General features: G+C 42.8%; 1 protein-coding gene across 20 annotated transcripts in view; it reads right to left on the bottom strand.

Moving 5' to 3' along the window:
- Nucleotides 1-21,127, bottom strand: part of dst (dystonin) — a 603,331-nt gene that overhangs the window by 358,400 nt on the left and 223,804 nt on the right. For all 20 annotated transcript variants that reach the window (XM_072250685.1, XM_072250715.1, XM_072250746.1 and 17 more), the window contains one exon: nt 2,095-2,261. In XM_072250685.1, coding sequence (XP_072106786.1) covers nt 2,095-2,261 — 167 coding nt within the window. The remainder of the gene's footprint in view (nt 1-2,094; nt 2,262-21,127) is intronic.

Below are 21,127 nucleotides of genomic sequence, written 5' to 3'. Positions count from 1 at the left end.
TAAGGCAGTCCTACTTTGAGTTCAATGACAAGCTGGCAACTTCTGTGACACCACTGATGCCAAACAGTATCAGACTCCACCGTTCCTTTGGATTCATCAGCTGCATGGAAAACAGCTTGCTCTCCATATTATACTGCCCTGGCTTGTTTGCATATCAGTAGACAGCTGGCACATAACATCCATGGCCAACGCAGACCAATGGAGGGCCTCAGAGAGAGATGCTGCCTGACCAGCTGAGTTCCTTCAGTGGTTGGTGTGTGCTACTGTGAAAAGATACAACTGGCATTTGAACGGATAGCTTTATATAATAGGCTTGATCAATCCATTTTGCTGTGTGGAATTCTGAATTTCAAATCAGAATTGGAATGGAAGGCTGGAAACAAATGACTGCAGGGTCAACAGCTCCTTCTGCTGAATGTATAATCATGTCAACCATATCATCTTCAGTAATGTCACTTTAATTATGCAATACTTTAACTGCAGAGATGGTTGGTGACTACTTTGCATTTGTAAAATACATCAAAACTTCCAGCCCCAGCACCCACCCAAGATGAACAATTATCCCAGCCCAATCTCATTAACAAGTCATAAGAATAGCATGTTAATCAACCACAATAATGACATTTTCAATTATTCTTTCTTTACTGATTGGCGGAGAACAGTTATGGCAATCTGTCTCATTAATGGTTGCAAAACACAGAACATAGCAGAGGTCTCCAAAGAAAACAAAATTAATTTTAATCTTTGTTTGAAAGGGAAGTATACCTCAATCATGTCTCCTCTTAGCCTCCCTCTCCCATCAGGGAAAATAGTCCAGGCTGCTCTGGCCTCTCTTCAGAACTGAAACACTCCATCCCAGGCAACATCTTGGCGAATCTCTTCTGCACCCTCTTCAGTGCTACCACATCCTTCCAATGGCACGGAGATCAGAGCTGTACTAGTACTCCAGCTGACGTTTGACCAATGCTATGCCCTGACTAGTGAAGGCCAGTATGCTTTCTTCACCATCTTATCTACATGTGCTGCCACCTTCAAGCATCCCTGGACTTGTACCAAAAAGTCCCTCTGTTCCTCAATACTCCATACTTCCAATTGCACTACCTCACATTTATCTAGATTAAACACAACGTGCCATCTATCAGGCCATTTCACCAACACATCAATATCACCACGTAGCATGAGATGCCTTTCCACTCTATCAACAGCTCCACCAGTCTTTGGTACATTTTATAAGCATTAATTGACAGGAAGCTAAAATTGATCACTTAGTACAGGGAAAAGTAGTTCAGTTACGGCCCCAGTATTTATGAAAGGGTGGCCCAGCCTAAAACAGCCCCAGCCAGAGGACTAACTATTGTTTTGATAGCCAGCACACACCTGACATCAATTGTAGAGTCCTGTCAGAATTAGGTGATGCTTGACCTTTCCCCTTCATTCCTAGTTCTGAAGAAGGATCTCGGCCCGAAAAGTCGGCTGCTTATTCATTTCCATAGATGCTTCCTGACTTGCTGAGTTCCTCCGGCATTTTGTTTGTGTTGCTTGAGTTCTATCTTTGTCTTTCTTCTCCCTAAACTCTGTTGAGTTTGAAACCCACTACCAAATCACATCTCAACTCTTTCTGCTTTAAGAAAAACCTCCACATTTTCCAGTCTACTCATGAACCTAAGAACATAAGAAACATGAGCTAGAGCATCTTGCCCAACAACCCTGCTCCACCATTCAATAAGACCCTGGCTCATCTGGCCTTGGACTCAGCTCAACCTACCTGCCTTTTCCCCATAACTGTTAATTCATCTGCTATACAAAAATCTACAAAACTCTGTCGTAAATAGATTCAATGAGTTGGCTTCTACTTCTTCCGTGGGCAAAGAATTCCACAGAAGCATTGCTCTCTGGGAAAAAACAGTTTCTCCTCATCTTCATCTTAAATCTATTTCCACACACCATAAAACGATGTCTCCTAGTTCTGGTTTCACAACCTACCTGCCTATTTCTTACCTATCCCTTTCATAATTTTATATGAAACTCCACCCAAGGACAGAGAAGCCATGAGTTCATGGCAAGTTATATCATGCTGACTTGTGAAAGCTGTACCTGTATCTGTGAATGATCGCATTGAATAGTCTGCCATCCCTCCAACATGAAGTGAAGTTATCACACCGGATTCCAGTGTGGCCTTCTGCCGCTTGCTGTGACCACAGTAGAAGTTTCTCCTTCGCTGACATATCCTCAGACTCCCCCGTAACATGGATGTCAGAGATCTGAAAAACAAATTTGAAAGTTAAACAATCATTTGTGCTTCTGGTATCAAAAACCCCATCTTGAAGAGAGGGACAACATTAGCCACCCTCCAATCCACAGGAACTGATCCTGAATCTATAAAACATTGGAAAATGATTACCAATGCGTCCACGATTTCTAAAGCCACCTCCTTAAGCACCCTGGGATGCAGACCATCAGGTCCCGGGGACTTATCAGCCTTCAGACCCAACAGTCTATCCAACACCATTTCCTGCCTAATATAAATTTCCTTCAGTTCATCCATTACTTTAGGTCCTTTGGCCACTATTACATCTGGGAGATTGTTTGTGACTTCCCTAGTGAAGACAGATCCAAAGTACCTGTTCAACTCGTCTGCCATTTCCTTGTTTCCCATAATAAATTCACCCTTTTCTGTCTTCAAGGGCCCAATTTTGGTCTTAACTATTTTTTTTCCTTTTCCTAAAGAAGCTTTTACTATCCTCCTTTACATTCTTGGCTAGTTTACCTTCGTACCTCATTTTTTCTCCGCATATTACCTTTTTAGTTATCTTCTGGTGCTCTTTAAAAGTTTTCCAATCCTCCGGCTTCCCACTCATCTTTGCTGTGTTATACTTCTTCTCTTTTATCTTTATACTGTCCTTTACTTCCCTTGTCAGCCACAGCCTCCTCTTACTCCCCTTAGGATCTTTCTTCCTCTTTGGAATGAACTGATCCTGCACCTTCTGCATTATTCCCAGAAATACCTGCCATTGTTGTTCCACTGTCATCAGTGCTAGGGTATTGTTCCATTGAACTTTGGCCAGCTCCTCCCTCATAGCTCCATAGTTCCCTCTGTTCAACTGCAATACAGACACTTCTGATTTTCCCTTCTCCCTCTCAATTTGTAGATTAAAACTTATCATATTATGGTCACTACCTCCTAATGGCTCCTTTACCTCGAGGTCCCTGATCAAATCTGGTTCATTGAACCACACTAAATCTAGAATTGCCTTCTCTCTGGTAGGCTCCAGTACAAGCTATTCTAAGAATCCATCAAAAACTTTCAACTACCTCGTACAGGACACACAACCCAAAACAGTCAACACTCTTAAGATTAACACTTCGAATGTTAAAAGGCCTGAACAGATTAGATATGGCAAAGTTATTTCCCATGGTAGGGGATTCTAGGACAAGATGGCACAACTTCAGGATTGAAGGACGTCCATTTAGAACTGAGGTGCAGAGAAATTATTTTAGTCAGAGAGTGGTAAATCTGTGGAATTTGTTGCCACGAGCAGCTGTGGAGGCCAAGTCATTGAGTGCATTTAAGGCAGAGATAGATAGGTTCTTGATTAGTCAGGGCATCAAAGGGTATGGGGAGAAGGCAGGGGAGTGGGGATGACTAGAAGAATTAGATCAGCCCATGATTGAATGGCGGAGCAGGCTCGATGGGCCGAATGGCCTACTTCTGCTCCTATATCTTATGATCTTATGATTCAGATTAGCCATTATCCAACCATCTGAACTGGTGTACAGAAAGCAACAGAATTTCCATAGCAATTTACCTAAGTCTTGTCAAAAATAAGTGCAGGAATCTTATGTACATGTTGAACTTCTGCACCAGTTAACAAACATGACAAGAAGCTCTTTCCATCAAGTCCCATTCTGAGCTAATGATCATATACTTTATTTTGGATCATTTGCAGTTTTAGAAATCAACTGATGGAATGAGAGAGGGAATTTGTAGAATGCATTCAAGATGGCTTTTTAAGCAGCTTATGGTTGGGCCCACAAGGGAAAAGGCAATTCTGGATTAGGTGTCGTGTAATGAACCAGATTTAATTAGGGAGCTTAAGGTAAAGGAATCCTTAGGGGAGGCGAGAAAGATAATATGATAAAATTCCCCCTGCAGTTTGAGAGGGAGAAGCTAAAGTTAGATGTATTAGTATTACAGTGGAGTAAAGGGAATTACAGGGACATGATAGAGGAGTTGGGCAAAGTTGATTGGAAGGTGACACTAGCAAAGGCGCTGGCAGAAAAGCAATGGCTGGAGTTTCTGGGACCAATTTGAAAGGTGCAGGATAGATACATCCCAAGGATGAAGTATTCTAAAGAGAGGATAAAGGGAAATGAGACTGTCAAGGACAACATAAAAGGAGAAGAGATGGCATTTAACATGACAAAAATTAATAGGAAGTCAGAGGATTGGGAAGCTTTTAAAAACCAACCAAAGGCAACTGAAAGAGCCATAAGGTGAGAAAGTATGAAATATGAAGGTAATTTAGGCAATAACATAAAAGAGGGTAACAGAAGTTTTTTTCAGGGTTATTAAGAGTAAAAAAGAGATGAGAGTGGATATCGGACCACTGGAAAATTATGCTGGAGAAGCAGTAATGGGGAACGAAGAAATGGTGGACAAACTTAGTAAGTATTTTGCATGGAAGACACCAGCAATATGCTAGAAATTCAAGATGATCAGAGGGCAGAAGTGAGTGTCATTGCTGTTATGAAGGAGAAGGTGCTTGGGAAGTTGAAAAGTCTGAAGGTAGATAAGTTACCTGAACCAGATAGACTACAACCCAGAGTTCTGAAAGAGGTAGCTGAATAGATTGTGGAAGTATGATGTTTCAAGAATCCCTAGATTCTGGAATGGTTCTGAAGGACTGGGAATTGCAAATGTCACTCCACTCTTTAAAAAGAGAGGGAGGCAGAAGAAAGGAGATTATAGGCCAGTTAGCCTGACATCAGTGGTTAGGAAGAGGTTGAAGTCCATTATTAAGGATGAGGTTTTAAGGTACTTGGAGGTACATGATAAAATAGGCCGAAGTCAGCAGGGTTTCCTTAAAGGAAAATCTTTCCTGACTAATCTGTTCCAATTGTTTGAGGAAATAACAGGCAGGGAAAGACAAAGGAGAGTCAGTGGATGTTGCTTACTTGGATTTTCAAAAGGCTTTTGACAAGGTGCCGCACATGAAGCTGCTTAACAAGATAAGAGCCCAAGGTATTACAGGAAAGAAACTAGCATGGATAGAAGATTAGCTGCCTGGCAGGAAGCAAAGAGTGGGAATAAAAGGGGAATTTTCAAGTTGACTGTCGGTGATTAGCAGTGTTTGCCTGGGGCTAGTGTTGGGACCGCTTCTTTTCATGTTATATGACAAAGATTTGGATGATTGAATTGATGGCTTTGTAGCCAAGTTTGCAGGTGATACAGAAATAGTTGGAGGAGCAGGTAGTGTGAGGAAGCGGGGAGTCTGCAGGTGGACTTAAAATAGATTGGGAGAATAGGCAAAGAAGTGGCAGGTGGAATATAGTGTACAGACTGTATGACCATGAACTTTGGTAGAAGGAATAAACATGTATACTATTTCTAAACTGGGAGAAAATTCAAAACTCAGATGTGCAAAGGACTTGGGAATCCTTGTGCAGGATTCCCTAAAGGTTAATTTGACAGCTCTGGGCCTGTAGTCACTGGAGAATGGGGGGTGGGGATCTCATTGAAACCCATCAAATATTGAAAGGTCTAGATACAGTAGATGTGGAGAGGATATTTCCTATAGTGGGGGAGTGTAGGGCTAATGGACATAACCTCAGAATGGGGAGACATCCATTTACAACAGAGATGAGGAGGAATTTCTTTAGCTAGAGAGTGATGGACCTGTAGAATTCATTGCCACAGACAGCTGTGGTGTCAATAGGTATATTTAAAGTGGAGGTCGTATGGTTCTTGATTAGTAAGGGTGTCAAAGGTTAAGGGGAGAAGGCAGAAGAATGGTGCTGATCAGAAGGATAATAAATCAGCCATGATGGAACGGTGGAGCAGAGCCAACAGGCCGAATGCCTAATTCTTTTCCTATGTCTTATTACGTGATGGTCTAAAAAGAGGGCAAGAGTCGAGTAAGTAAGAGATACAGCAGTTTTATGATAAAACCATAACTATAAACAACACAAACGAAGCAGATGCAAACCTCCACAAACATCTTAAGTTCAATGCAATGCCTTTAGTTTTTCATTGACCTTGTGGACTTCCAACTAGGAAAAAAAAATTGGTATGAAGCCAAAATAAATGAATTTTTCACGGACTTAATTTGAACCCTTAAGTGGCCCAAGTGGAAAATGAAAACAGCAAAAAAAATGTTGGTGAACGTTGAACTTGAGCAAACCTATGTACCATTGCTCAAAGCAAAATGAATAAAGTTGCATGGTTGCTGTAAAAGAGTGTCTAAGTCATCCTGGACATACCTGCCACAGCAGGGGTGCAACAGCGGCTCACCGGGTGGATTCCTGGGGCAGGGAAAGAGATTAACCAGAGTGGGTCTGTACTCTCTGGAGTTCATTGAATGTGATCAGGTCTCAAAGAAATACACAGGAACTTTCTCAGAGGTCTCTGGAAGCATGAGTCAAAGTCTCAAAATAAGTGGCTGATCATCCAGGACTGAGATGCAAAGAAATTTCTTCAGCTGGAGTGTCTTGAATCTCTATGATTCCTTACCCGAATGGGCAGATTGGCCTACATCACTCAGGATATTCAAAGCAAAGATCAATAGATTTTAAAATCTTAAAGTAGCAAAGGGACATGGGATTAGTGCAAGAAAGTGTCTTTAATGTCTTGACTTATTGAACGAAAGAACCGGCACAATGGCCTATTCTTCCTCCCGCTGTGAAAATAAGGAGGCCCTTTGCAAACCATTCTGTAACTAGATTGTACAAGTGAGCCACAGAACCTCTCTCACGGTAAATACCAATGGAGACTGGTCTTCTGATTCGTTACAGGTGGGTTGTCCGAGGAATAGGGGTATTGATGGGAATGCTGAAGGAAAATAAAACATAGGAAAGCCAGAGGGAAAAATAATTCCTTCTCTGAACATTTTCATCAAACAGCTTTGTTTACTGGGTATAAAGAGATTGAAGGTGTGAGAAAGCTTTACTAACTAGCAGTGTACAATCATATAACAATCTCTTTAGTGTCCTTGTGGAGCTTAATCATGGAATGGCTGACTGCGGGCAGTTGTGTGCAGGTCAAAGGTTGTTTAAAAATCCTACATAAAAACAACCATTACAAGGTTGGCAACATTTCATATACTTGAATCACTTGGCTTCTTACATCACTTCATTTGATTTTCTTTTAGCAATTTCCAAACTTGCAGTTTTCACCTCCTAGCAGTTCAGAAGATCTAACAAACTCTTTTTGGTTACATCACTGGCATTGGCCATGACTCAGATAATTACACCCTCGCTCCAAATCACAAGGATGTGGATTCAAGTCCCAGTCCATAGCTTGAGTACAAAAGTCACGGTGAATTCTATGGCCATAATTTCTGGATACCGGCACAAGGGGAAACATGCTTCTACACTGCCAACCCTCTCATGACTTTATATGTGGCAATAACATCACTTCCCATTCTTCTGAACTCCAATATTCTAATAGTACAGCTTACTCAAACTTTCCCAGTATGACAATCCCTCCAACCCAGGAATGAACCTCATGAAACCTTTCAGAAGCTGGCTCCAATGCAGGCATATATAAATAAGAAGACCTAAATTACTTGCAGTACACCATATGGTGTCTTAAAAAGTGCAGTAAAGTTGCATCAAGACTTCACTGCTTTTATAATGACAACTAATATTCAATTTGAGTTCTTAATGACTTGCTTTGTCTGCGTGATTTTTGTGTTTTATGTCCATGGACACCTGGTCCCTCCGTGCAGTAGTGTTCTGTATCTCTCTTCATTTAAACTTTGTTCAATCTTCCTATCAAGGTAAGGGTAACCTAGCAATTCCCGACATCATACAACCATCAGCTAAATTGTGTCCACACTCTTCACTTCTGCCACACAACTTGCTTGCCTATTTACCTTTGTCTTATTGGGAAAATTAGCTATAATATAGTCTACATCAGCTGGAGAGAATCCATGTAAGTACAGTAGTTGAGGTCGCAACACTATTCCCTATCACAACCAAGGGCTGCTGCATGGTAGCGTAGCAGTTAGCGTACCGCTATTACAGTGCCAGTGACCCAGGTTCAATTCACAACTCTGGCTATAAGGAATTTGTACGTTCTCCTCGTGACCACGTGGACTTCCTCTGGGTGCTCTGGGTTCCTCCCACTTTCCAAATACATATGTGTTAGTAGGTTGATTGGTCACATGGAAGTAATTGGGAGGCAGCAGCTTATTGGGCCAGAAGGGCCTGTACCTCCAAGTAAAAACAAAATCTAAAAATTACCCATTTATCCTAATGCTGTTTCCGTTTGATAGCCAAAACTTGATTAAGCTAACGTATGACCAACAACATCTCCTGCAATGAACTTTTATATGACATATTATTAAATGGATAATGGAAGTCCAAATATTTTACATCTACCTATCACCCTTATCCATCCTTCCACTTGTCAAGTAGGATTTCCCTTTCAACAAATGTATTGACTATGCCAAAGTGTACAATGATTTTTCTGAATGCTCTGTTGTTAATCCATTAATATATTCCAGCATTTTGTCCAATAATATTAGGCTAATAATAGACTCCAGTTCCTGTCTTCTGTCCCTCTAAGCGCTTGAATGGGGTATTACACTGACGTTTTTTCCTGAAAGGTAGCTCATTTCCAAAGATCACGATGAATTCATCCACAATCTCTGTAGCCACTGCTTTTGAGATCTTGGCTAGGTAGCAAACCATCAAATTCAAAGGGTTTTTCAGCATTTAGTCTTCTTAAACCCACAGAGGATGTCCTGAGGCATTATATTTTTCAAAACAAGAACAGTTTGCATTTAACACACACAAAATGCCAGAGGAACTCAGCAGGACTAGAGAAAAAAAGATGAGGAGTAGATTTCAAAAGTGGTGGAAGGGGAGGGAAAAGCACAAGGTGACAGGTGAAACCAGGAGGGGGAGGGGTTTTATTTTCAGAAATATTTGTTGTCAGAAGCCCACCCGAATTGTCTTTGGCTTAAATCATTAACTCTTTCTACAGATGCTGGCTTAAATCATTAACTCTTGCTACAGATGCTGCCCAACCTGCAGAGTTTCCTGTATTTTCTGGTTTTTTTAACTTCAGATTTTCAGTATCTGAAATGTTTTTAAACTTTCATTTGCTATTGTTTTTTCTAATTCTCCTATGCAGCTTTTTTGAATAAGTGAAAGTAATTAATGTATTACAAAAATTAAAGCATTGTGATCGACATTAAATCACACATATAAATATCAGTTAATTTGCAACATTCATAGTTAAAATTCCTACTGGCAGCATACAGATGAAATAATGGCTCAGGTGAGTGAGGAGAGATCAAATCAGGTGGCAGAATCGGCTTGCAGACTGCGATTAGATCACAAGGCCAAGAGAGATAGGAGCAGAATTAGGCCATCGGCCCATTGAGTCTGCTCCGTCATTCAATCATGGCTGATTTACCCCATTAACCTGCTTTCTCCCCGGTGATGAAATAATTTGATAAATAACTAAGTATTTTCTAATCAAAACTGATATTGATCATAGAAGTTTGAAAACAAGAAATAGAAGTGTGTGATCATGTGACATGTTGGGCAGAAATACAGTACGAATGACCTCAGCTGGTAACCCACGGTCAGATAATGGGATAGTTTTCATGTCTCAAAAACTGGTCCTTCTCATTATCAATGTTGCTAAGAGCTGCATAATAATTGAATAATACAAACAGCTTCAAAATGCATTTCAATTATATGATGTGTCCAACACAGCTTATGGTAAAGAACTGAGGGGGGTTTCAACATCTGGAAAAATATTACAACCGTCCGAACATCTTGCCTTGAAAGCCTTTGGAGCACTGTTGACAGCTTTGGCTTCAGGACAACATAAATATTTTTGATATTTCCTTACTGGAAAAAATGAGCTGGAATTCATCCGGGATAATAATTTTGCTCCTGCATAGAATCTGCTTTCAGAACTCACAATGAGCCATTCTGCCAAAGCCACTGCACGCTCAGCCTTCGAGCACGTCGAGAAAGTTCAGCCAAGGCAATCCAATGTTCAGTTTAGGCCGTTAACAAATGATGTCACCTTCCATTCCTTTCAAATTCCGTTACTGTGCCCAACGGTCTACAAATTCCTCACACACATAAATTTACTCTGAGTACACTTAAGGACAGGGAGAAGGAATAAAGGCTGAGAGAATGGGATAGGGGCAGGAACAGGGAAGAGGGACCCACAGCAGGTCAGAACAGATATTTTCAAAGCTTATCATCCCCACAGTGACTGTTGGATTCACATATAAGTCAAAGTACTGTATGTATATGTCACCATATAACTTTAAGATTCACTTTCTTGCAGCCATTTACAGGTAAAATAATGAAATACAGTAAAATATATGAAAAACCATGCATGAATAAAGACTGGCAAACAACTAATGAGGAAAAGAGGACAAATTTTACAAAAAAGTAATACAGAGAACATGAAGAGTACTTCTTCCTATAGATGCGTTCACCGGCATTTTTTGTGCATGTTGCATGAATTGCAGAGTCCTTGAAAGTGTAGATTGTGGAATCAGTTTAGTGTTGAGGTGAGTGAAGTTATCCACACTAGTTTAGGAACCTGATGGTTGTAGGGTAATAACCGTTTCTGAACATGATGTTGTGGTACCTCATGCCTGATGTTAGAAGTGAGAAGAGAGCCTGGCCTGGACAGTGGAGGTCTTTGATGACAGACACTGCTTTCTAATGGCAGCACTCCTTGTAAATGTGCTCAATGGAGGGAGGGCTTAGCCTGAGATGGAGTGAGTAACCATGTTATGAGCATTCCTCTCACATCAAACTCCAGAATCATCGTTTCCTGTTTGCATATTGCTACAGCAGCTCATTCTATTGAGCTGGGAGTTTATCGCCCAAAGAAGGTCATGATCAAATCAACTATGAACGTCTCGAGAGACTGAGCATCCCACTCCTGCTCCTAGTCTTACATGGAATATTCACAGTTTGAGAGGAAGTCAATAAAAGGAAACAGCAGATGCTGGAGACTGGGTGCAGAGTAGAACAGTTATAGAGCCACTTCTTCACAATGCCAGAAACCCGGGTTCAATCCTGACCTTGGGTGTTGACTGCATAGACTTTGCACATCATTGTCGAATTTAAGTATTAAAGATTAATCTTTATAAATTAGCTTTATTTGCCACAGGTACCTTGAAACATGCATGTGACAATCCAGTCACACCATACATGTGACTGTGTCGATTGCTGATGCAAACAAATGGGTCATTTGCGTCGACAATCAACAGGATTTGCTGGGGGCTCCCCTGAGATGCACCAGTGTTGATCGTCAGCGAGGAGGAGATATTATCACCAATCCGCACATATTGAGGTCTTCCGGTTAAGAAGCCAAGGATCCAATTGCAGAGGGAGGTACAGAGGCCCAGGTTCTGTAGATTGTTAAACATAGCGTGTCTACAACTTACGAACCAAAACCCGTACATTTTTGGAGTATGGGAGGAAACATCTCACAGACAGCAGTGGGAATTGAACCTGGGTTGCTAGTACTGTAAAGCATCATGTGAATCACTACACTACCGTGCCACAGACAATAAAGACAGTTTATTGTCACAGACACAGAGCTATGTATGCACAGGTTCAAAGAAAATTTAACTTGCAGCAACATCACAGGCACGTAGCCTAACAGACACAACATTCACAAGAAAAACATATACGGTATCATACAAGGAACACAATTTGAACACAAACAGTGACAACTGTAGCGCAAGTTAGTCAACGTTCCCTCTAATCTTTTTACAGCTGAGCAGACTAACCGTTGCTCTGACAGGAAAGTTTTATGCAGCCTGAAAAGTACATGCCACATTAAGTATTTTTTTGTAATATCCACATAGAATGAATATCAGGAATGCATATGTTTCACCGGGACATGGTTACCCAAGCAAATCCTGGATTCCAATGCTACTGCAAATGGGCTTTCAACGATACGATACAGTGCAGTGAGAGGAAGGGAGGTGGGCTTGCTGTGCTTGTGGAATCCCAGTCACATTTCTGTGAAAGAACAAATCTGCAGTCTGGACATCGAACTGCATGCTGTGAGCTTGCCTCCATTTTCTCTACTGCATGAGTTCAGCCACACCATATCACTTGTTGTCTACATTCCGCTTTCCCAATGCAGTCCATATACTCTACTATCATGAGAGTCCAGATTCAACACCCCAATGTGTTCATTGCAGTATCAGGAAACTTCAACCATGTTTCTCTCTCAACAACCCTACCCACCTTCGATTCGTTTGTCAAGTGTCATACAAGAGAAAATAAAATATTGGCTCTCTTGTATGCAAATATTAAAGATGCATACAACTCTACAGCTCTGCCCCCACTTGGAAGATCAGATTACAACCTGGTTCTCCTCATGTATAAGCCCAAAGTACAGCAACAGCTAGCTACCACCAAGATAGTAAAGAAATGGTCTCCAGAGGCCACTGAAACCTTGAAGGGTTGCTTTGAGGTTACTGACTGGAATGTGCTTTGTGAACCATATAGGAAGGACATTAATGGACTTACTGATTGCATCACTGGCTGCATCAACTTCTGTATTGACACAGTAACACCATCAAGGACTATTCACTGCTTCCCTAACAACAAACCATGGGTCACCAGTGATCTAAAGGCTCTTCTCAACCACAAAAAGAGAGCTTTTAGATCAGGAGACAGGGAGGAATTGAAACATGTGCAGAGGGAGCTAACAGAGAAGACTGAGGTGGCTAAAGAGGAATACAGGAGAGAGCTGCAGAACAAGCTTGGGCAGAGTGGCACACGGGAGGTGTAGAGAGGCATGAGGAACATCACTGGCTTCAATTAGCCTAGCTGCAGAGCAACCCTAGAATGCAGCTGTGAATGGGCTAATGAGTTAAAACAATTCTTTAATAGGTCTGATAATTGCCCTCCTGCTCACACCCCCCCCCCCCTCAGCACACCGGTCCAGGTGCCGAGGCACCCAATGCTCCATCAACACCAATACCTCCCCTCCTTTCTCTTTCCCTCTCCAATTCAACATGTGGATGAAGAACACAGACTACCACTATCTACGCCCCCTCCTTGACCTGCACCTACTACTCACACCTCCACATACCAGCTGCTATCATCCCAACCTTTACCTCCCCCAGCCCCCACCTTCCACCAACTCCCCAGTCATCGTGGACTCACCTTCACTACTGAGCAAGTGAGAAGGCACTAGGGAAACTCAGACACAGCAAAGCATTGGGATCGGATGGTGTGAACACCAAGGTCCTGAAGGAGTGTGTTAAGAAGGGCCCCAAACAGTCTTTCCAAGTGAGGCAACACTTCACTTGTGAGTCTGTTGGGGCCATCTATTGCATCCAGTGCTCCTGGTGCGGCCTCCTCTACATCGGTGAAACCCGACGCAGATTGGGGGACCACTTCGTCGAGCACCTCCACTCCGTCCGCCACACCAAACAGGGCCTCCCAGTAGCCACCCACTTCAACTCTGCTTCCCATTCCCATTCAGATATGTCCATACGTGGCCTCCTCTACTGCCATGATGAGGCTAAAATCAGGTTGGAGGAGCAACGCTCGTATCTAGGTAGTCTCCAGCCCCTTGGTATGAACATAGAATTCTCTAACTTCCGGTAATTCCCTCCCCCTCCCTTCCCCTATCCCTATGTCACTCTTCCCCCTCCCCCAGCTGCCTATCACTTCCCTCATGGTTCCGCCTCCTTCTACTACCCATTGTGTTTTCCCCTATTCTTTCTTCACCTTTCCTGCCTATCACCTCCCTGCTTCCCCTCCCCCACCCCTTTATCTTTCCCCTTACTGGTTTTTCACCTGGAACCTACCAGCCTTCTCCTCCCCACCCCCCCCCCCACCTTCTTTATAGGGCCTCTGCCCCTTCCCTCTACAGTCCTGACGAAGGGTTCTGGCCCGAAACGTCGACTCATCATTTCCATGGATGCTGCCCGACCTGCTGAGTTCCTCCAGCGTGTTGTGAGTGTGCTAAGCAGTTGTGTGGAGTTCTCCAGTGCACTTTCAATCTGAGTCTCAGCCTGAAAAGGGTACCGACTGTGTGGAAAACATCATGTGTAATCCCAGTACTCAAGAAGGGCCAACCGAAAGTCTTGACTGACTTCTTTCCAGCGGCCCTGACCTCACACATCATGAAGACTCTAGAGAGGCTGGTCCTGGCTCACCTCCAACCTCTGGTCAGATCAGCCCTCAGTCCCCTGCATTTTGCCTAACTAGAGCACACTGGAATGAACAATGCTGTCAGCTACCTGCTGAACAGAGCCTACTCCCATTTGTATAACCAGAGCCGCACTGTGAGGATCATTTTTTTTGATTTCTCAAGCGCCTTCAAAACCATACAGCCCGCATTGCTGGAGGGAAAGCTCTGTTCAATGGGTTGGCAATCACATTGTATCCTGGATAATGGACTGCCTCACTGGCAGACCACAGTGTGTACAGCTTCAGAGCTCTGTATCAGACGTGGCTATCATCAGCACTGGGGTCCCACAGAGGACTATGTTAGCTCTCTTCCTGTTTACTCTGTATACCTCAGACTTTAATACAACACTGAGTCATGTCATCTACAGAAACTCTCCCATGACTCAGCAATAGTTTGGTGTATAAAGGAAAGCCAGGAGGATGAATACAGAGCTCTGTTGCAGGACCTTGTCAAATGGAGCAAGCTGAATGATCTGCAGCTAAACATTAGCCAGACAAAGGAGATGGTGATGGACTTTAGGAAGGACTAAACCTGCACTGCTCCCTGTTACCATTGATGGTGAGGAGGTGGATGTGGTGAGGATCTAAAGGTACCTGGGGGTGCAACTGGATGACAGACTTGAGTGGAACACCAACATAGGGGCTGTGTACAAGAAAGGTCAGTGTCACCTCTACTGGCTTTGTTTTTGGAGTCAAACTGGACACAATGGAGGCTGTGGTATAACAAAGGATCTGGCAATTCTGGAGAATGTTTCTCACCCTCACCCATTTTGGCTGTACAGTAGAACACTTATAAGAATACACTAAGACAACTGTGCTGCTTCAAAGAGTACTATATGAGGTCATTCTTACCCTTGGCCATTATGCTCTATAAGGAGTGAACCGATAGCCATGGAAGTGTGACCTCCTCCTGTTAGACTGTTTGTGGTAACTTACTTTTGATCCATTCTACTTCTCTTCTAATATTTATATCTGTGCACTTGTAATGCTGCTGTGACACTGAAATCTCCTTCGGAACCAATAAAGATTCCATCAATCTCTCTGTCAAACACAAACCGCAACTCACAATAGATGTAAACAACATCAGGCAGTCAAAGCAACTGACAGGCACAACAGTGAAAGTAAACTGTTTTTGCTAAATAACGTCAATGTTCAGCGGGCTGATAGTTCATTAACAATGAGCTAACAACTTCCATTCAGTGCTTATTGTTACAATTTGTAACAGCTGTAACTTGAAACACTGAAAACGTAAATACGTTGAAGCTCTAAAATGTTTCAAAGTAAAGGTTGTGGTACATTTATTATTTAGAAAACTTATGGATTACATTCATTAACACATTGTTAATTACAGGGTATTTCACAATTATATTAACATAGATTTCAAAATTATATTAGCAGAATTTCAAACTTATTTTAACATCATATAAAAGAAAAATCCAGCTGTGTAGCAACAAGGGAGCTGCGCACCCATGCAGCTTACAGGGAACAATGTCTGCCACTGTCTTTATGGCGTTTGTATATTCTCCTCATGACAGTGCAGGTTTCCTCCGGGTGCTCTGGTTTCCTCCCACATTTCAAACACATACGGATTAATAGGTTAATTGGTCACATGGCTGTAATTGACAACAGCAGAGTTTAACCCAGGTTGCTGGTGCTGTAACAAACAAATACTATGAAAGGATTTGCACTTTGTGTCTAAAAGAAATGAACAAAAATGAACATGACTAGCCTGGCCATGGTCCAAAATACAAACACTGACTTTAGAGAGGGTTTTGCTGTGGAATTTACTGGGCAATAATACTTCACAAGTACTTCATTTCCTGCAAAATTCCTAGATGTCTTCTCTCTCCCCCCAACCCCAGCTCCTTCTCTCTCTCTCTCTCTCCATACTCCTCTCTCTCTCCATCAGCTCCTTCTTTCTCTCTTTCCATACTCCTTCTCTCTCTCCACCAGCTCCTTCCCTCTCCCCACAGCTTCAGCTCTCTCTCGCCCAACTCCTTCTCACCTTCATTCATTTCTTGCTCCGCTTCTTTTCCCTCACATAACACTATTAAGACCATAAGATATACGAGCACAATTAAGCCATTTGGCCATCAAGTTGGCACCGCCATTTCATCATGGCTGATCCAATTTTCCTCTCAGCCCCAATCGCCTGACTTCTCCCCGTATCCCTTCATGCCAATCAAGAATCTATCGACTTCTGCTTTTAATATACATAAAGACATGGCCAACACAGCTGCCTGTGGCAAAGAATTCCACATTCACCACTCTGGCTAAAGAAATTCCTCATCTCCATTCTAAAAGGATGCCCCTCCATTCTGATGCTTAAACCCTGGTCTTACACTCTCCCACCATAGGAAACATCCTCTCCACATCCACTTTTTCAAGGCCTTGCACTACTCAATAGGTTTCAATGAGGTCACCCCTCATTCTTCTGAATACCAGTGAGCATTGGCCCAGAGCCATCTTCTTCTTCTTCTTCATGTGCCTTGCGTGTTACACGCTTCAGCGATCATGGCTCTCCACATCGAATGATCCCACGCAGCGTCAATGATATCACGCACACTTAGATCTGTTAGTTCTTTCACTGTGTCCATACATTTTCTTCTTTCCCTTCCTCTTCTGCGTTTCCCAGGCATACAGCCTTGTAATGTAAGGCATTCTAGTTCTCCCTTTCTGATGACGTGGCCCAGGAATTTAAGTTTCCTCTCATTTAATGTTCTCATTAAAGATCTTTTTGTATGGCATGTTGGAATACTGTCTCATTAGTCACCCTATCTCTATATGATATTTTCAGCATTCTTCTAAGAAACCACATTTCTGTTGCTTCTAAGTTTCTTTGGAGTTCTGGTGTTATAGTCCATGTTTCGGAAGCATACAGCAAGATTGACCAGATGTAACATTTTAGTAGCCTAAGCCTTGTTGTCATAGAAATGTGTCTGTTGGTAAAAATGGGTTTCATTTTTTGGAAGTTGGTTTTGGCAATGGCAATTCTTCTTTTTATTTCTACTTTACTTCTAGCATCTTGTGATATAAAGCTACCAAGGTAATTAAAGCTGGTCTTTTGTTCAATCTCTTGGCTATCGATATACAATTCGCAGTTGGGAGTATCCTGCTGTTTTGATATTACCATACACTTGGTTTTTTTTTATAGTTGATGGTTAGACCAAAATCTGCACTTGTTTGTACTACTTTGTCTAAGATTTGTAGGTCTTCTGCAGCACTTGCTATTAGGGTTGTATCATCTGCATATCTTATATTATTGATGTTAACACCTCCAATTTTTATCCCAATCTAGGTCTTCTATTTCTCGGAGAATCATTTCACTATAGATATTAAATAATTCTGGTGAGGCAACGCATCCTTGTCTAATTTCTCTTTGAATTTTAGTCCAACTGTTTACATTATCATCAATTTTTACTGCCGCCGTTTGATTCCAATATAAATTTTGAAGCAACTGTTGGTCCGTTTCATCAATGTTTAGTTTAGCGAGAAATTGAAATAATTTTTCATGTTACACTTTGTCGAATGCTTTAGAGAAATCAATAAATCAATAAACCATCAAACACTCTTAATATACCAAGTAGTTCAAATCTGGAATCATTTTCGTGAACCTCCTTTGAACCTCCTCCAGTTTCAGCACATCCTTTCTAAGGGGCCCAAAAATGCTCACAATACTCTAGTGAGGCCTCACCAGTGCTTTATAAAGATTTAACATTAGATTCTTACTTTTATATTCTAGTCCTCTTGAAATGAATGCTAACACCACATTTGCCTTCCTCACCACGGACTCAAGCTGCGAATTAAACTTTAGGGAATCCCACCCAAGGACTCCCAAGATCCTTTGCACCTCTTTTTTTTGTATTTTCGCTCTATTTAAAAAGACAACCCTTTCATTTCTTCTACCAAAGTGCAGGACCATACATTTCCCAACACTGTATTCCATCTGCCATTTCTTTCCTCATTCTCCGAAGCTAAGTCCTTCTGTAGCCTTCAAAGTACTTCCTCAAAACTACCTGCCCTCCACCTACCTTCATATCATCTGAAAACTTTGCAATGAAGCCATCAATTCCATCATTGACATATAACGTAAAAAGAATTGATCCCAACTCAGATCCCTGTGGAATACCACTAGTCTCCAGCTGCCAACCAGAAAAGGCTGACCCCCACCGCTTTATTTTCGATTTTAAGTTCCCTGGCCCCCACCGCTTTATTTTCACCATGGATGTCCAGTCCCTATATACTTCCATCCCCCATCAGGAAGGTCTCAAAGCTCTCCGCTTCTTTTTGGATTCCAGACCTAATCAGTTCCCCTCCACCACCACTCTGCTCCGTCTAGCGGAATTAGTCCTTACTCTTAATAATTTCTCCTTTGGCTCCTCCCACTTCCTCCAAACTAAAGGTCTAGCTATGGGCACCCATATGGGTCCTAGCTATGCCTGCCTTTTTGTTGGCTTTGTGGAACAATCTATGTTCCATACCTATTCTGGTATCTGTCCCCCACTTTTCCTTCGCTACATCGACGACTGCATTGGCGCTGCTTCCTGCAGACATGCTGAGCTCGTTGACTTTATTAACTTTGCCTCCAACTTTCACCCTGCCCTCAAGTTTACCTGGTCCATTTCCGACACCTCCCTCCCCTTTCCAGATCTTTCTGTCTCTATCTCTGGAGACAGCTTATCCACTGATGTCTACTATAAGCCTACTGACTCTCACAGCTACCTGGACTATTCCTCTTCCCACCCTGTCTCTTGCAAAAATGCCATCCCCTTCTCGCAATTCCTCCGTCTCCACCGCATCTGCTCTCAGGATGAGGCTTTTCATTCCAGGATGAGGGAGATGTCCTCCTTTTTTAAAGAAAGGGGCTTCCCTTCTTCCACCATCACCACCATCACCTCTGTTCTCAAACGCATCTCCCCCATTTCACGCACATCTGCTCTCACTCCATCCTCCCACCACCCCACTAGGAATAGGGTTCCCCTGGTCCTCACCTACCATCCCACCAGTCTCTGGGTCCAACATATTATTCTCCGTAACTTCTGGCACCTCCAATGGGATCCCACCACTAAGCACATCTTTCCCTCCCCACCACCTCTGCTTTCCGCAGGGATTGCTCCCTACGCGACTCCCTTGTCCATTTGTTCCCCCCCCCCATCTCTCCCCACTGATCTCCCTCCTGGCACTTATCCTTGTAAGCAGAACAAGTGCTACACGTGCCCTTACACTTCCTCCCTTACCACCATTCAGGGCCCCAGACAGTCCTTCCAGATAAAGCGACACTTCACCTGTGAGTCGGCTGGGGTGATATACTGCGTCCGGTGCTCCCGATGTGGCCTTCTATATATTGGCAAGACCCGACACAGACTGGGAGACCGCTTTGCTGAACACCTACGCTCTGTCCACCAGAGAAAGCAGGATCTCCCAGTGGCCACACATTTTAACTCCACATCCCATTCCCATTCTGACATGTCTATCCATGGCCTCCTCTACTGTAAAGATGAAGCCACACTCAGGTTGGAGGAACAACACCTTATATTCCGTCTGGGTAGCCTCCAACCTGATGGCATAAACATTGACTTCTCTAACTTCCACTAATGCCCCCACCTCCCCCTCATACCCCATCCGTTATTTATTTTTATACGCACATTCTTTCTCTCACTCTCCTTTTTCTCCCTCTGTCCCTCTGACTATACCCCTTGCCCATCCTCTGGATTCCCCCCCCCCTTGTCTTTCTCCCTGGGCCTCCTGTCCCATGATCCTCTCATATTCCTTTTGCCTATCACCTGTCCAGTTCTTGGCTCCATCCCTCCCCCTCCTGTCTTCTCCTATCATTTTGGATCTCCCCCTCCCCCTCTCAAATCTCTTACTAACTTTTCCTTCACTTAGTCCTGACGAAGGATCTCAGCCTGAAACGTCGACTGTACCTCTTCCTAGAGATGCTGCCTGGCCTGCTGCGTTCACCAGCAACTTTGATGTGTGAAGGCTCCCTTTATTCCTACTCTTTGCCTCCTGCCAATCAGCCACTGCTTTATCTATGCTAGAATCTTTCCTGAAATACAATGGGCTCATAGCTTGTTAAGTTGCCTCATGTGTGGCACTTAGTCAAAGGCCTTCTGAAAATCCAGGTACCCAACATAAACCGATTCTCCTTTGTCTATCCTGCTTGCTATTCCTTAAAAGAATTCCAAAAGATATTCCAGGCAAGATATTCCCTTGGAGAAATCATGCTGAGTACAGCCTATTTTGTTATGTGCCTCCAAGTACCCTGAAACCTCATTCTTAATAACCGACTCCAACAACTTCCCAACCACTAAGGTCAGACTAACTGACCAAAAATTTTCTTTCTTCTGCCTCTCTCCCTTTTTGAAGAGTGGTGTGACATTTGCAATTTCCCAATTTTCTGGAACCATTCCAGAATCTAGTGAATCTTGAAAGATCATTACTAATGCTCTACAATCTCTTCAGCCACCTCTTTCATAACTCTGGGGTGTACACAATCTGGTCCAGGTGACTTCTGTACTGTCACACCTTTCAGTTTCCCAAGAACATTCTCTCAAGTAATGGTAACTTCACACACTTCATTATACCTGACAGCTGGAGCTTCCACCATACTGCTAGTGTCTTCCAACGTGAAGACTGATGCAAAGTACTTATTCAGTTCATCCACCATTTCCTTGTTCCCCCATTAATCCCTCTC

This window comes from Mobula birostris, chromosome 2, assembly GCF_030028105.1.
Source record: "Mobula birostris isolate sMobBir1 chromosome 2, sMobBir1.hap1, whole genome shotgun sequence".
Taxonomy (NCBI): domain Eukaryota; kingdom Metazoa; phylum Chordata; class Chondrichthyes; order Myliobatiformes; family Myliobatidae; genus Mobula; species Mobula birostris.
The sequence above is the reverse complement of the archived record's forward strand: the minus strand, read 5'-3'. Positions and strand labels throughout refer to the sequence as shown.